This window comes from Seriola dumerili, unplaced genomic scaffold (genome assembly GCF_002260705.1).
Source record: "Seriola dumerili isolate Sdu_G_001 unplaced genomic scaffold, Sdu_1.0 BDQW01000043.1, whole genome shotgun sequence".
In the NCBI taxonomy this organism is placed as follows: domain Eukaryota; kingdom Metazoa; phylum Chordata; class Actinopteri; order Carangiformes; family Carangidae; genus Seriola; species Seriola dumerili.
This window is the reverse complement of record NW_019174298.1, coordinates 2,296,670-2,315,643: the sequence shown is the minus strand read 5'-3', so window position 1 is coordinate 2,315,643 and position 18,974 is coordinate 2,296,670. Positions and strand designations below refer to the sequence as shown.

Below are 18,974 nucleotides of genomic sequence, written 5' to 3'. Positions count from 1 at the left end.
TTGACGTTTTATTCCATACTATACTATACTATGACGTTTTTGACATTTTTAAGCCTTATTATACTATGACGTTTTATTCCTTACCATACTATGATGTTTTTATGACTTTCTATGCCTTAATATACTATTATGTTTTTTTGACATTTTATGCCATACTATACTATGACGTTTTTTGAAATTTTTATGCCTTGCTATACTATGACATTTTTGACATTTTTAATCCTTACCACACTATGTCATTTTACCCCATACTTTACAATGATGTTTTTTGACATTTTTATGCCATACTATACTATGACGTTTTTGGGCAATTTTGTGCCTTATTATACTATGTGAGTTGATGCCTTACCATACTATGATGTTTTTATGACCTTTTATGCCCTAATATACTATGAATTTTTTTTTGACATTTTTATGCCATACTATACTATGACGTTTTTTTTTTTTTTTTTTTCCCTTACTATAATATGCCGTTTTTAGACATTTTAGATGCCTTACTATACTATGACTTTTTGATGACATTTTTCATGCCTTACTATACTACAACGTTTTTATGACTTTTTTATCCCTTTTTATACTGATGAGCCCAGCTCATTTAGGAGCATAACCAAGAATGGAGGTCCACACAGTAACCATTTAAAAAAAAAAAAAAAAAAAAAAAAAATTATTCAGGATAACTCAATTTAACCTAACCAAATTTGAAAACGTGTAGTCAGTAATGTAGTGTAGGTATTGGGTGCTATGAAAATCAAAGCCAACTTAAACTACATGTACAAAAACTGAGGACTTAACCTAACACAATATACAACACAATATACAACAACATAAAATCACGTTGGGAGCCTTCCAGAGAGGCCATCTTGAGTATCCCAGTTTATCCCCATTCAGGTGAAGTCAGTCAGGTAATCAGGAAGTACCTGAGAAAAAACACAGGAAGCGGGCCAAAACAAAATAGGATCATATTGCTCAGGGCTGTCACAATACTGTGACATTTTGATAACATTTTTTGCTTTACTATTGTATAACTTTTTTTGGCTTTTTTTTTGCCTCACTATACTATGTCGTTTTATTCCCTACCATACTATGACGTTTTTATGAACTTTTATGCCTGAATACACTATGACGTTTTTTGAGATTTTTATGCCATACTATACTATGACGTTTTTTGTCAATTTTATGCCTTACTATACTATGTGAGTTGATGCCTAACCATACTATGACGTTTTGATGACTTTTTTATCCCTAATATAATATTATGTTTTTTTGACGTTTTATGCCATACTATACTATGATGTTTTTGACATTTTTAAGCCTCACTATAATATGTCCTTTTATTCCTTACCATACTAAGACGTTTTTATGACTTTCTATGTCTTAATGTACTATGATGTTTTTTTGACATTTTTGTGCCATACTATACTATGACATTTTTTGACATTTTTATGCCATACTATACTATGACGTTTTTTTATCAATTTTATGCCTTACTATACTATGTGAGTTGATGCCTTACCATACTATGATGTTTTGATGACCTTTAATGCCTTAATATACTATGACGTTTTTTTGACATTCTTATGCCATACTATATTATTAAGTTTTTTGGCAATTTTATGCCTTACTATACTATGTCGTTTTATTCTTTACAATACTGTGATGTGTTTATGACCTTTTATGCCCTAATATAATATTATGTTTTTTTGACGTTTTATGCCATACTATACTATGACATTTTTTGGCAATGTTATGCCTTACTATACTATGTGTCATTTTATTCCTGACAATACTGTGATGTATTTATGAACTTTTATGCCTCAGTACACTATCATGTGTTTTTGATGTTTTATGCCATACTATACTATGACGTTTTTATGACATTTATGCCCTAATTTATTATTATTTTTATTTTAACGTTTTATGCCATACCATACTATGATGTTTTTTGGCAATTTGTTGCCATACTATACTATAACGTTTTTTGACGTTTTATGCCGTACTATACTATGACATTTTTTGACGTTTTATGCCGTACTATACTATGACATTTTTTGACGTTTTATGCCGTACTATACTATGACATTTTTTGACGTTTTATGCCGTACTATACTATGACATTTTTTGACGTTTTATGCCGTACTATACTATGACATTTTTTGACGTTTTATGCCGTACTATACTATGACATTTTTTGACGTTTTATGCCGTACTATACTATGACATTTTTTGACGTTTTATGCCGTACTATACTATGACATTTTTTGACGTTTTATGCCATACTATACTATTACGTTTTTTGGCTTTTTTATGGCTTACTTTATTATGTTGTTTCATTCCTTACCATATTATGACGTTTTTATGACATTTATGCCCTAATTTATTATTATTTTTTTTTTAACGTTTTATGCCATACCATACTATGATGTTTTTTGGCAATTTTTTGCCATACTATACTATAACGTTTTTTGACGTTTTATGCCGTACTATACTATGACATTTTTCGACGTTTTATGCCATACTATACTATAATGTTTTTGTCAATTTTACGCCTTCCTATACTATGTGAGTTGATGCCTTACCATACTATGACGTTTTGTTGACCTTCTTTGCCCTAGTATAATATTATGTTTTTTTGATGTTTTATGCCATACTATACTATAACGTTTTTTGACGTTTTATGCCGTACTATACTATGACATTTTTCGACGTTTTATGCCATACTATACTATGACGTTTTTTGACATTTTTATGCCATACTATACTATAACGTTTTTGTCAATTTTACGCCTTACTATACTATGTGAGTTGATGCCTTACCATACTATGACGTTTTGATGACCTTCTTTGCCCTAGTATAATATTATGTTTTTTTGACATTTTATGCCATACTATACTATGACGTTTTTTGACATTTTTATGCCATACTATACTATAACGTTTTTTGTCAATTTTATGCCTTACTATACTATGTGAGTTGATGCCTTACCATACTATGACGTTTTGATGACCTTTTATGCCTTAATATACTATAACGTTTTTTTGTCAATTTTATGCCTTACTATACTATGTGAGTTGATGCCTTACCATACTATGACGTTTTGATGACCTTTTATGCCCTAATATAATATTTTTTTTTGACATTTTATGCCATACTATACTATGACGTTTTTTGACATTTTTATGCCATACTATACTATTACGTTTTTTGGCTTTTTTATGACTTACTTTATTATGTTGTTTCATTCCTTACCATACTATGACGTTTTGATGACTTTTTTTATCCCTAATATAATATTATGTTTTTTTGACGTTTTATGCCATACTATACTATGATATTTTTTGACGTTTTATGCCATACTATACTATAACGTTTTTTGTCAATTTTATGCCTTACTATACTATGTGAGTTGATGCCTTACCATACTATGACGTTTTGATGACCTTTTATGCCCTAATATAATATTATGTTTTTTTGACATTTTATGCCATACTATACTATGACGTTTTTTGACATTTTTATGCCATACTATACTATAACGTTTTTTGTCAATTTTATGCCTTACTATACTATGTGAGTTGATGCCTTACCATACTATGACGTTTTGATGACCTTTTATGCCCTAATATAATATTATGTTTTTTTGACATTTTATGCCATACTATACTATGACGTTTTTTGACATTTTTATGCCATACTATACTATAACGTTTTTTGTCAATTTTATGCCTTACTATACTATGTGAGTTGATGCCTTACCATACTATGACGTTTTGATGACCTTTTATGCCCTAATATAATATTATGTTTTTTTGACATTTTATGCCATACTATACTATGACGTTTTTTGACATTTTTATGCCATACTATACTATAACGTTTTTTGTCAATTTTATGCCTTACTATACTATGTGAGTTGATGCCTTACCATACTATGACGTTTTGATGACCTTTTATGCCCTAATATAATATTATGTTTTTTTGACATTTTATGCCATACTATACTATGACGTTTTTTGACATTTTTATGCCATACTATACTATAACGTTTTTTGTCAATTTTATGCCTTACTATACTATGTGAGTTGATGCCTTACCATACTATGACGTTTTGATGACCTTTTATGCCCTAATATAATATTATGTTTTTTTGACATTTTATGCCATACTATACTATGACGTTTTTTGACATTTTTATGCCATACTATACTATAACGTTTTTTGTCAATTTTATGCCTTACTATACTATGTGAGTTGATGCCTTACCATACTATGACGTTTTTATGACCTTTTATGCCCTAATATAATATTATGTTTTTTTGACATTTTATGCCATACTATACTATGACGTTTTTTGACATTTTTATGCCATACTATACTATAACGTTTTTTGTCAATTTTATGCCTTACTATACTATGTGAGTTGATGCCTTACCATACTATGACGTTTTGATGACCTTTTATGCCCTAATATAATATTATGTTTTTTTGACATTTTATGCCATACTATACTATGACGTTTTTTGACATTTTTATGCCATACTATACTATAACGTTTTTTGTCAATTTTATGCCTTACTATACTATGTGAGTTGATGCCTTACCATACTATGACGTTTTGATGACCTTTTATGCCCTAATATAATATTATGTTTTTTTGACATTTTATGCCATACTATACTATGACGTTTTTTGACATTTTTATGCCATACTATACTATTACGTTTTTTGGCTTTTTTATGGCTTACTTTATTATGTTGTTTCATTCCTTACCATACTATGACGTTTTTATGACTTTTATGCCCTAATTTATTATTATTATTTTTTTAACGTTTTATGCCATACCATACTATGATGTTTTTTGGCATTTTTATGCCTTACTATACTATGTGAGTTGATGCCTTACCATACTATGACGTTTTGATGACCTTTTATGCCCTAATATAATATTATGTTTTTTTGACATTTTATGCCATACTATACTATGACGTTTTTTGACATTTTTATGCCATACTATACTATAACGTTTTTTGTCAATTTTATGCCTTACTATACTATGTGAGTTGATGCCTTACCATACTATGACGTTTTGATGACCTTTTATGCCCTAATATAATATTATGTTTTTTTGACATTTTATGCCATACTATACTATGACGTTTTTTGACATTTTTATGCCATACTATACTATGACGTTTTTTGTCAATTTTATGCCTTACTATACTATGTGAGTTGATGCCTTACCATACTATGACGTTTTGATGACCTTTTATGCCCTAATATAATATTATTATTTTTTTAACGTTTTATGCCATACCATACTATGATGTTTTTTGGCATTTTTATGCCTTACTATACTATGTGAGTTGATGCCTTACCATACTATGACGTTTTGATGACCTTTTATGCCCTAATATAATATTATGTTTTTTTGACGTTTTATGCCATACTATACTATGACATTTTTTGACATTTTTATGCCATACTATACTATGACGTTTTTTGACATCTTTATGCCATACTATACTATTACGTTTTTTGGCTTTTTTATGGCTTACTTTATTATGTTGTTTCATTCCTTACCATACTATGACGTTTTTATGACCTTTTATGCCCTAATATAATATTATGTTTTTTTGACATTTTATGCCATACTATACTATGACGTTTTTTGACATTTTTATGCCATACTATACTATGACGTTTTTTGTCAATTTTATGCCTTACTATACTATGTGAGTTGATGCCTTACCATACTATGACGTTTTGATGACTTTTTTTATCCCTAATATAATATTATGTTTTTTTGACGTTTTATGCCATACTATACTATGATATTTTTTGACGTTTTATGCCATACTATACTATAACGTTTTTTGTCAATTTTATGCCTTACTATACTATGTGAGTTGATGCCTTACCATACTATGACGTTTTGATGACCTTTTATGCCCTAATATAATATTATTATTTTTTTAACGTTTTATGCCATACCATACTATGATGTTTTTTGGCATTTTTATGCCTTACTATACTATGTGAGTTGATGCCTTACCATACTATGACGTTTTGATGACCTTTTATGCCCTAATATAATATTATTATTTTTTTAACGTTTTATGCCATACCATACTATGATGTTTTTTGGCATTTTTATGCCTTACTATACTATGTGAGTTGATGCCTTACCATACTATGACGTTTTGATGACCTTTTATGCCCTAATATAATATTTTGTTTTTTTGACATTTTATGCCATACCATACTATGATGTTTTTTGGCATTTTTATGCCTTACTATACTATGCTAGTTGATGCCTTACCATACTATGACGTTTTGATGACCTTTTATGCCCTAATATAATATTATTATTTTTTGACGTTTTATGCCATACTATACTATGATATTTTTTGACGTTTTATGCCGTACTATACTATGACATTTTTTGACGTTTTATGCCATACTATACTATGTGAGTTGATGCCTTATCATACTATGACGTTTTGATGACCTTTTATGCCCTAATATAATATTATGTTTTTTTGACATTTTATGCCATACTATACTATGACGTTTTTTTGACATTTTCATGTCATACTATACTATAAGGTTTTTTGTCAATTTTATGCCTTACTATACTATGTGAGTTGATGCCTTACCATACTATGACGTTTTGATGACCTTTTATGCCCTAATATAATATTATGTTTTTTTGACGTTTTATGCCATACTATACTATGACGTTTTTTGACATTTTTATGCCATACTATACTATGACGTTTTTTGTCAATTTTATGCCTTACTATACTATGTGAGTTGATGCCTTACCATACTATGACGTTTTGATGACTTTTTTACCCGTAATATAATATTATGTTTTTTTGACGTTTTATGCCATACTATACTATGATATTTTTTGACATTTTATGCCGTACTATACTATGACATTTTTTGACGTTTTATGCCTTACTATACAATGACGTTTTTGACATTTTTAATCCTTACTATACTGTGTCCTTTTATTCCTTACCATACTATGACGTTTTTATGACTTTCTATGCCTTAATATACTATGACATTTGTTTTGGGCAATTTTATGCCATACTATGCTATGTGAGTTGATGCCTTACCATACTATGACATTTTGACGACCTTTTATGCCCTAATATAATTTTTTTTTTTTGACGTTTTATGCCATACTATACTATGACGTTTTTTGACATTTTTATGCCATACTATAGTATAAGGTTTTTTGTCAATTTTATGCCTTACTATACTATGTGAGTTGATGCCTTACCATACTATGACGTTTTGATGACCTTTTATGCCCTAATATAATATTATGTTTTTTTGACGTTTTATGCCATACTATACTATGACGTTTTTTGACATTTTTATGCCATACTATACTATGACGTTTTTTGTCAATTTTATGCCTTACTATACTATGTGAGTTGATGCCTTACCATACTATGACGTTTTTATGACTTTTATCCCTTTTTATACTGATGAGCCCAGCTCATTTAGGAGCATAACCAAGAATGGAGGTCCACACAGTAACCATTTAAAAAAAACAACAAATTTATTCAGGATAACTCAATTTAACCTAACCAAACTTGAAAACGTGTAGTCAGTAATGTAGTGTAGGTATTGGGTGCTATGAAAATCAAAGCCAACTTAAACTACATGTACAAAAACTGAGGACTTAACCTAACACAATATACAACACAATATACAACAACATAAAATCACGTTGGGAGCCTTCCAGAGAGGCCATCTTGAGTATCCCAGTTTATCCCCATTCAGGTGAAGTCAGTCAGGTAATCAGGAAGTACCTGAAAAAAAACACAGGAAACGGGCCAAAACAAAATAGAATCATACTGCTCAGGGCCTTCACAATACTGTGACATTTTGATAACATTTTATGCCTTACTATTCTATAACGTTTTTTGCCTTTTTTTTGCCTTACTATACTATGTTGTTTTATTCCCTACCATACTATGACGTTTTTTTATGACCTTTTATGCCTTAATATACTATGTTTTTTTTTTACGTTTTTATGCCATATTATACTACGTTGTTTTTGTTTTTTTTACGTTTTTGTCTTACTATACTATGATGTTTTTATTACTTTTTATTCCTTATTATACTATTATACAGCTCATAATAATGTGATTTTTTATGCCTCAATATACTATGACATTTCTTGACGTTTTTATGACATTTTATGCCTTATTATACTATGACGTTTATTTCCTTATTATACTATGACTATGACTATGCCTTATGTTACGACCCCAAGTTGGTCTAGGGGAAATGGGAGTAACATAAAAGTAGATGAAGAATTTGAGGAGTCACAAGATTCAGGATTTGCAAGGTTTGCCAACCTGAGGCACAGTGTAATCAGGGAGAGCCAAAGCCAAAATAACAAACAGAATGATGATACTTAGAACAAAAAAAAAACACGAATCTGAAACTAACAAAAGAAAAGGTTACAATACTGGCCTCCCTGACAATCTCAAAAAACAGGTGAAACAGTGGATTAAACAAACAAATTGGCAGCTCTCCCTTACAAGCTTCTTGGCTGCTTCTTCTTAATCAAAAACTTAAATTTACCAAACAAAAAGTACTGGCGGGCACAGAAGGTGCATTCACAAATCACACAGACAGATAAGCAGGCAGGCAACAGTGGAGTACAGCTCCTCAGTCTCTTATATAGCCCAGGATACTAATCAGCTGCAGTTCCACCAAAAATGAGGGAGGATCCAGGGGTGAGGCTTGCAGCACCTGTGGAGAAGCAAAAATTGTATCCCTACCTACAACACACAACTAGATTCGGGAATGGAGGGGGAATATAACACCTTACTATATTATGAGTTTTTATTAATTACTGTACTATGACTCATGACATATATATGTATAACATATTTGTCCCTATGAGTGATGTTACCATATATGTAATCTATAAGAGGATATATTATTATGACATACAGTAGATACATACTCTGGATACATGAATATATAAGTATATAACATATGAAATACTAGTAAAATGCAACTTTATTAAAACAACATGCTTATTAAAATATTTTTTCGCATATGATTTTCTTAATAGTTTCAATCAAAATCAAATTTAACCATACATGTCTATCTTTTATATTTACATGTATAATGAACATATAAGGACAGTCTTTTTTTATTTATCTAACATATGCATATAATATAAACCCTAATAATACTATATCTCCATATATGATTTTACTTTATATGTACATACATGTCATATATGGAGATTCAACAAATGTTGCAAATTACATTTGCGTATGGGCATTTCTGAAGGGAAATTCAGATCTTATATGTGAATAAACTGTTTGGTTGATAGCATTAAAAAGTCAATCCCTTTGTTTTGGAGAAGTGGCTGGGTTGTTGCGGCCCTACCAATGTTGAGACCAAACCTACGCCTTTGGCCAAATCAAATTCTGCTTAGGGCCCCATAAAGGCTTGGGCTGGCTCTGGTTTTCAGTAGATTGAGTTGTGTCACAAAAGTCGCATTCATGCAAAATGAATGTTAAGATTATAGACATATCCTTCGAAATGTCACTAACAGTGTTACTGACATTTCGAAGGATCCTTTTTTGTGTTTCTTTCTAAGATGTATTTTCAGACATGCATGACAAATTGAGAGAAACCTCTTTTATAAAACTCCACCAGTTCAACAGTTTACTCTTATTGCCCAGGAGGCAGCAATGCCTTCAACTGAACAGTGTCAGAAAAAGTGTCAAAATAAATTCAAATGTTTTTGTAACGTCATTTTGAGAAGGGCTGTAGTGCATTGTGCCATTACCTTAATGCTCCGTGCTATGGCAGCAGAGTGCAACTCAAATGAACACAGCCACATTTTGGCTATTGGATTTCCCCATACGCGGTCTCTCTAGTTTCAATTCTGTGGTCATCGAAAACCTAGAAGAAGGGAGAATAGCAACATGTAATTTATGCAATGGAAATAGACAAGAGATAGAATAGGTTGTTGTGGTAATGAGAGAAACAGTGTAAAGTGTAGTGACAGAAGTACAAGCCAAATAGGTATTTTCAAACCTTTTATAATTTGAACTACAAATTCTGAAAGGTCTCACATTTGGAAATATATATTTATTAAACACTTCTCTGGCTTAGCCTTTATTAACCATCATCTGCAGTGGAGCGCTATGTGTTCAGCAAGTGTGATATGCAGGATTCAGTCATTTAGTAAATTTGCACTGTGTGAATATCTACGAGCTAAAACAATGTATCACTACCTTGTGCTTTCCGGTCTTAAGACATGTTATTTTCCAATAAAATTTTAAAGATAACATCTGGTGTTCTCACATACAGTATCCTCTCCTGTAAAAGGAGGCCAGGCCAGCCATGACTCCTCCATCTTGTCTTCCCATCGTTGTTGCCATGACAATCGTGCACAGCACTCCTGTCCCCTGAGAGACAGAGAAAGAAGAGAGAAAATGAAAAGACAGAGGGAAGGGAAGTAAAAACATAGAGGAAATGAAGGTAGAGGAATGAAATGTGATGATAACAGACAATGAGGAAGAGCAATTTAGAGTAGGTGAAGAGATAAAGAGAAGTGGATAATAAGACAATCTTATTAGTAGAGCAAGGACAAATGTTTACTCAACAAAATGGAACATTACTCATGTTGTACGCCCTCTAACAATGTATATTAAAAACCTTGAGGAATGTGTTCACATGTGTGGGCTCTTTGTAGACTCACCAAGGCCACAGTTTCAGCAGTATATTGGAACACTGGGCCATTCATTGTGCCCATTTTCCTGAGTATTATTGAAACTTGGGCTCCGGTGCTGCTGCTCACCAGTGAAAGAAAGTGTTTGCATGTTTGATTTCTGAAATTCAATCTTTGTGAGAGTAGTTTTGGTCTTACCCAGCCCTTTATCTCCAGTCCTTGCTTGTACACAAATTATACAAACTACTCAGCAGAAACAGTGATTGGGCATGTGCTCATATACTGCTGACTGATAATAAGATTGTGTTCTCTTAGTGTGTGAGTGTGTGTGTGTGTGTGTGTGTGTGTGTGTGTGTGTGTGTGTGTGTGTGTGTGTGTGCGTGCGTGCGTGCGTGCGTGTGTGGCCATTAGCATACTTCTTTGTAATTGTGCTAGTTGTTATGGGCATATTTCAGTGTCTACTGTAAAAGAAGTAGAGGAAGCAGCCTCCTCCACACTGATGCTCAGAGCTAGGTTAGGTCAGCATACAGCTGACAGCACTCTCTTTCACTTACAATTTGTTTACTTCCCCTTCATTTGAATGATAATGGACACAGTCTTAGTCATTCTGGTAAAAGGTTGCCTTGGGTAATAATAAAATCAGGCCTTTTAAGCCTGTGTTGTATTCTTAGTGATCAGTTCAGTCTTTTAAAATGGAGCAGCGTTCTGTTGAGCAGAGCTTTACCGTCATTCAGCAGCTTCAGCAGAGTAAAAAATATCAGGATTATGGCACCGCTGCATAATATAATACTGCTGCTGTGTGTATTTGTGTGTGTGTGTGTGTGTGTGTGTGTGTGTGTGTGTGTGTGTGTGTGTGTGTGTGTGTGTGTGTGCGCTAGTAAATGCAGCTTCTGTGTATAAATGAAAACTCACCTTCTTGCGTACCTGCCTGTGCTGATATTACATATGTATAACATGCATGCATATATGGATGCTTCTGCAGAGTTGCGTGTGTGCAGGAACATGCAATTCCTATATTTCTTTCACCGAGCCTCTGTTGCTCATAAATGTTACATCCAGCCAGATTCGATCAACTCCGAGTTACACGTATGCATCGGCATCACAACGCCTGAGTACGTTAAGCAGATTTAAAGACTACATCATGAATGAAGATGCATTCACACCGTGCAGCTTGTAAATCAGCTGTTCTTGCTGACACAAGCCATAGTGGATTAATGTAGAGATGGGGTCAAACTACATCAATTTCTTGAATCTTAATTCCCCTTCAGTTCCACACTCAAATTTATTAACCATATGGCTATAGTTAAATTCAAATTCTATACACTTAATGCTAATTATGTTGACCTCGTCGCGAGTTTGAGGATTTTTGGAGGTTGTTTCAAAGTGAAAGGTTTCTGTCAGCCTTCTACACTGTGTAATTTAGGGTCCCAGGGTCACATAACCTGCTGTTGTAATGGGAAACACTTATTATTGACATCTGACCTTCTGATGTGTGTCCTTCCTGGGTCAGAGACACACACACACACACACACACACACACAAAAACATTCATCACAACGTCAGCACCTGAGATGTTCCACTTGCTCCAGTAACTGGCACCCCGTAATCTAAGAGAGAGAGAGAGGGAGAGAGAGAGAGGGAGGGAAAACAGAGAGGATAAATTATGAATCATGTAGAGAGAGGGGCTTTGCAGCAACAGAGAGTTTTAACATTTAATGATTTTTTGCCAATGCAGCAGAAAGAACCTAAGATGGATGCTTGCATGTTGTTGCATGTGTTAATGTCGCTTGAACCTTCCATTAATACCTCCAGTAGGTTTTTCCCTGTGCATGCTGGGTAGGAAATAATGTCTTTTCATCGGTCTCAATAGCAGAAATGAAGGCGAATGAGGCTGTAATGGATCAAAGGTTGGGAATTAATGTAAATGTGGTGTACTGTTGCTGCTGCTCGCTCCTCATATTTAACAAAGTAGACTGCTGCCAGTGTATACAGAACTACTTGATTGCCTTGGCAACAGTAACTTTGTCCCAATCCTGCCTCATGTTGTTCGCACATTCATTTGTCTATTTTTGTCTCAACATACTGTTGTGAGTGGCAGGAAAAACAGCTTCAGGAAGGGAAAGGACATTTCTTGGAAAGCAGTGCATTCTCTCCATGTGTGTGGTAAATAATCAGGTTGAGTCTGAATGAATGGCGGGGTGTTAATACTGTATGTGTGATGTAGAGAAACCTACACAATGAATGAACTCCTGGGTTGTGATGAAGGTGGACAAAAAATGAGTTAATTGGGAATGTGGATTATTCCCTACACCGGTATGCTGTGAATCCTCTCCCGACAACTGGCTCCAAGTATTAATATTTCATTAGCACAAATGAGATTGATCTTCTTTGGTGACTCTCTACAGTATGTTAACTGGTATATAAGAGAGAGGGAGATAGAGACAAATAGAGGGAGAGCAAGATACAGTGTATGGAAGAAGAAGAGGGGGAGGGAACAAGAGAAAAAAAAAGGGCAGGGAGAGAAGATCTCAATGTAAGCCTTGAGCAAAGCAGAGGAGTGGAGAGGAGAGGAAACTGCTCAAGTTACTCAGAAGATGTGCATTGTAAGGCAGAAGCTCAGGCTTTCCTTTGATATGAAGCTCAAGCTGTTGAGCTCCTTCTCGGTTGAGATTCTGCCGGAGAGGTTGTGCTGGAGACAGCTGGCGAGCAGACTGGGGGGGAACCTGTAGCTTGGACCAGCAGTCCGGGCTGCAGCATCAGTCAGCCTGTCTAATGCAGATAGATCAGGTGCTCCTCTTCTAATAGCACGGGTGAGAGCGCCGAGTGGAGCGGGATACAGCACGGGGGGGAGATCACTTAGATTAGCGAGCAGCCTAGCGCAGTGTGTTGCTCAGAGAGAGAAAGCAACAGAGAGGAGGAGGAAGAGGAGGAGGAGGAGAGAGAGCTGGGCCAGTTGCGTTCTGCTCTGCAGCAGGAGCCAAGGGTCCATCCGTTCGTCCTGGGGAGTTTTTGATCAGAGGGGACAAGGGAAGAGCACCGCAGGTCATTAATGCTCTCTCTGTCTCTCTGCCGATGTTTTGCAGGAGTGGTACCAGCCAAGAGGAGTCCGAAGCTGGTGGTGAGTACTATGATCTTCAGCTCTTTTGTGCGTGTGCATGTACGCTATACTGAGTGAAAGGAGCGCTATTTAAAGAACAAAAGAAACGGAGATATGATAACTAACTCTTGCTCTACTAGTCTGCACCCAGAGCTTCAGAAATCTTCCCATTTTATCCTGCTGTCACTGTTCCTCTTGACTTCTTTCACAGTCTGCCACTTTGACTTTTGCTAAATTCTTCTTTCTTTTTGATCGTTTTCCTTTTCCTTCTCTTGCCTGTGTTGCAATTTCTTTGTTTTACATCCTCTCTCTTTCGCTCTACATCCCTCCGCTCCTGCCACGCTGCCATCCTGTGACTGATTAAGCTTAGCCTAGGCAGAACAGTGTAACAGTGACCAGCTGTTGAAGAGGGCAGACAGCCACAGCTGAGGGATGATGGGAGAGAGAGGCATGAAGCAAAAATGGGAGAAAGGGATGAGGATGACAGAGGGGAAGACCAGTGTGGAGATGGTTTGTCTAACAGCAGTTAGTCACTATGATAGCCCACAGATACAGAGGACGCACAGAGGCTAACAGACAGGGAGAAAGGCGCAATGATGACAGAGGGGGCTGGAAGCAAAGAAGAGGGAGATTGGGAAAGCTGGAGGAGATATTGCAACAGATTGCAATGTGACTCGTAGTTGTGATGGATAAGAGAGGAATGGGGAAAGAGGGGAGAAAGACCAGATCTGTGAGTAGCGTGGGGGGTCTCTCAGTTGCAGTTATTCAGGAGTTTAAAGAGCAAACGCCCTCTCGTTTTTACGACTCATCTCAACTGATAAAAAAATCAATACAGGCTCAGAAGAGATGCCAGTGCAGCTTTAAATTACTGTCACCCTATTTCACCCTTGGAGAGCCGGCGAGTTATAGTAGAAGGACGTTTCCTCTGGACAGACTCGTCCAAGGTCAGTAATGGGTTCAACTCCCACCACTTGAGTGTAAAAAAAAAAAAAAAAAAAAAAAAAAACAAACCTTGTCCTGTGTCTCTTGATCAACATTAAAAGCCCTTCCCTCAGCTGGCTGGATATTTGGATTAGGATTAGTTTGAAATGGTATCAGTCAGAGCTGGGGTTGTCACCTATTCAGGTCACATGGCGCGATGGATGGAGGAGGGGTGGGTGCTTTTAGGGGGTCGGGTGGGACCAATAGTGGTCTTGCCTGACTGTCACTTTGGATTAGCTTTCTACTGAGGAAAAGCCAGTTTTTCCCTCTCTGTGTTGTCAGTGAAATGTCACGCTGCATGCGACTTCGTGTCAACCCAGAACAACCATTTTGCCTCCAGTTCAGAATCTAAATAGATGCTCACAGTAAACTCCCATATGCAAGAGAGACTGTGCTGTCTCAACCCATTAAGCAAGTCTCCAGTGATCAAATTCTGCATGGCTGTTGTCCTCATTAAGAAGCATTACTGGGATATTTAACCCTTCATCTCGTTCGGTGTGATGAGTGAGACAGTGGGAGACAGTGCCATGACTTCTCTATCATTTCATGCACTCGTCTATTATTCACATCAGACAGAAAATGATTCAGTTGTTGTTAGTGCTTTCTCACTGTCAGTAATTGCATTTTCTCAGTGAGGCTATTTTTTTTAAGGTTTTATAATGTGCATCAGCAAAAAATAATTATGGTAATATGTATATCGAGTGGTTGCAGAATCAGAATACAAAGATGACAGAAAAGTACCTAGCAGAACAATAATAGGCCATAAAAAAATCATGGTGTTTTATATATTGTCCAAGCAGAACCAAAAATAGCACTGCATTAGAACGCAGGAGGCTTTATTAGTGAGGGTGTGTGTATTCAGGCACTAGACACAATGATTCAGTGGGTCCAGTTCAACTCTCAGATCTGTGAAGTTGAAGGCAAAACTTTCACAACAATTCAAAAGCAATCACAACGGCAGTTATTTTATCTTTCGTTGCAATAACCACAAGGTAAACAGGGCCGTCACTTTTTATTCAAAATGCAAACATTAGTTAAAATGTAGGCAAAAATCAAATATCTAAACTGAAATGACCTGTGTGAATTCTAATATTACAGTCCACTACAGTCTAAGGTTACTCTGGAGCGTTTGAACTAATTTGCTTTGTAGTCCAATTTGACCTATTGCATGCCCTGTTGACCTATCATTAAACTAAGCAATGAGTAAAAATGAAGGAAGACACTAGCAAGCAAAGCCATGCTGTTCGGATAATCACCAGACCAAAGTATCTGAGAAGCAGTGTGTGGAAGTAAGTTGGCTTCTTCACTGTCGATGGCAAAATTACAAAGATAAGGCTGCTTGTGAATTATGTTCCAAAACAAATCAGGTGCCAGTTTGAATTTGTCCAAACTTGATTTTTCTTTTTGAAAAAGTAACACCACAAAGTAATCTAACAGGAATTTTGCCCGTTCACCACAGTGTTTTGCCATTTGACGCTGTAATTCAGCAAAAAATCTAGCCAATTTCTTTGCTGGTCTTTTGTCAAAGTCTGTTTCCCCTTCGAATAGTGTTTCTCCTCTTGTTAAAATAGTGTTTCCCGTAGCACCCCCATCAGTGGTTGGGGTTTGGGCTCATGTTACATCGTGGCATAAATAACAGGTGAGGGTTAGTGCAGCGTTGGGGTGCAGTTAAGCAGCTCATAAGATGACTGTTTGGGGTTAGGGTTAATGTTTGGTTCAGATTTAGGGAAGAGGAAACACACATTGATAGGGGAACAGTCTTCGACACCACACCGGAACCGCTACATTGGCATCCTCGGTGTGTGGTGAGACCGGCCTCATTCAAATGAATGAGGTGTTTTTCATGCACAGTGAATATTTTCAGCGTTAAATCATTTTCTTTTTAATTCAATGTTAAAACAGCGTATTATTTCAAGCAATGTCAGTTAATCCTCACAACACTTCACTCCTACCCACCAGGATTCTTCTCTGCTGTTGAGATTTTACAGCTTGGATTTCAAAACTGATTTTACACATTTCTGCCTCAATTGAAGTCAACCTTTTCATGGACTGGACCTTGTGCAATAAACAAAGATTCATGGGATTTATAAAGGCAATATCTTTATTCACTAAAATTCCCTCACATTTCACGTCTTTGTCTGGCAACCATGGAAACCAAGTCATTTCTCCTCACACTCCTGCAGACGTTTTAGTGAGAGATGTTCTACTGCAATGTCTAAAAAAGATGACCTTGGTTGCTTTTTCTTTCTTTGTCCTCCATCAACACTTTTCTCACTCATCTCTTTTCCACTCTATCTCGCCCTTATCACTGACTCACTTATCACTCTCACTTTTTTTCTCCTCTGTCTGCCCTCTACCTCCATCTCCTGCTTATATCCACCCCCATCCTTCACACACACATACACCTCTCTCTGATTTCTGTCCACCCAGCACCAGTTAGAGAGGAAAGACAGCCAGAGCAGCTCCCAGCACAGTGTGTGCAGCCATCGCAGCACCCACACCGATTCTCCAAGCCACCCACCCTCTGCCATGCCCAGTGAGGCTGTGGCTCCCACTCCTGCTGCCCCCACCCAGCCTCTGCCAGGCCTGCCCCCTCAGGACCCTGCAGATGGCACCCTCACCCTTCAGAAGAAACCAGACCCCTTTAAGATCTGGGCGCAGTCCAGGAGCATGTACGAGAGCCGACGTGAGTAGAATCCAGTTCTATCTTATTTTAAGAATTTCAGGGTTTTGCTGACTTAATAGTTTAAGAGCGTTTAACCTTCTGAACGTGTGAATGTGTTCTGTCGTTCTGTCGTTCTGTTATTTCTTCTGCATTTATAGTAAGCTCTTTGTGTTTTTTAAAAGGTCTACTGAATGGTTTTGGGATTAGACATAGAGGTCAGGCAAAATGTGTTTCAACAGATAACTGCTAGGCTGATTTCTTTGAACTATTATATCCACTGATTGAATAGTCAGACCTTTTTTGATGAAGTGAAAACTTCAGTGTTCACTGCTCAGTGTGATGACCACAGGGCACATCTCTCTCTGTGTGTGTGCATTTGCGTCTGTTAATGCCTTTTTTGTGTTTGCTAAACAATTGTGTGCTTACGGAGTTTAACTTATCTAGTGACAAAAGGTGTGTGTGTGTGTGTGTGTGTGTGTGTGTGTGTGTGTGTGTGTGTGTGTGTGTGTGTGTGTGTGTGTGTGTGTGTGTGTGTGTGAGAGTAAGAGTAAGAGTGAGAGAGAGTCATACGCACACACAGTTTTTTGCCAGCATTTCTACTGAAAGGAATACAAAGAACAGCACGTACTGTATGTGTGCACAGCATCCAGTATGGAGGGACAACCAACAGTTCACCTTTTAAACCACTTTGCTTTGAAGTTTAAAACTGACCACACTGACATTATCAGCAGCCAAACAGCTTGTCTCACACACTGTTTAGTCACTGGAACTACAGAGTATCCAAAACACAAAACTGGAACACCAAAAAGTAGGCAGCCTCTCTGTAAAACTCCTCAATATCATTTGCAGTCATGGCCTATTCTTGCATTATTCATAGGGAACCACAGTAAGGGTGTCGAACCACTTATTTTCTGAGGAGATTCTGAGAGGGAGGATGGATCCTCCAATATAACTGGCTCACTCTCCTCTTCTGGCTGAATTACATCTTTCAGACCTCCTGTACTCGTACTGGTGGTGATAATTAAGAGGAGACTAGGTCTCTATATGCTGTGAAATACGATTCTATGCTGTAAAAGATTTCATTGTGATTGTAGAGAGGTAATCTCTATGGGAGGACTGCTGTGTTAGTTTGTTGCACACTTGTGACTGTTGCAAGCCAGACGTGCGGGTCGTGCTCATGCCGTGCGTTGCAGTGTTGGTTAATAATCATGGCTGCCTGTAGAATCTAGGACTGTTGCTGATTAAATATTAACTGGGCCCGTAGAGGGCTGCTTTAAGCTGCGGCTGATTGGTATATCTGTTTGATAACCCCTGAAGGAGCTGCAGCCCCTTTTTGTGTCAGAGGGGGAGGAGGGGGAGACACAATGAAACAAGAAAGGGAGAATGAGACAAAGAATGACAAAGAGGCCCAGATTCTGGGTCTGTATTTTCATGGGTATTCATGTGCATGCTGCCACATACACTCTTGAATTTGTGAGTAGTTGCATCCATGCATCCAATGAGA

At 36.4% G+C, this 18,974-nt stretch overlaps 1 protein-coding gene across 1 annotated transcript in view; it reads left to right on the top strand.

The window, feature by feature from the left end:
- Positions 1-18,974, top strand: part of LOC111217316 (membrane-associated guanylate kinase, WW and PDZ domain-containing protein 1-like) — a 102,502-nt gene that overhangs the window by 69,857 nt on the left and 13,671 nt on the right. The window contains exons 13-14 of the mRNA XM_022739120.1: positions 13,811-13,845; positions 17,236-17,491. Coding sequence (XP_022594841.1) covers positions 13,811-13,845; positions 17,236-17,491 — 291 coding nt within the window. The remainder of the gene's footprint in view (positions 1-13,810; positions 13,846-17,235; positions 17,492-18,974) is intronic.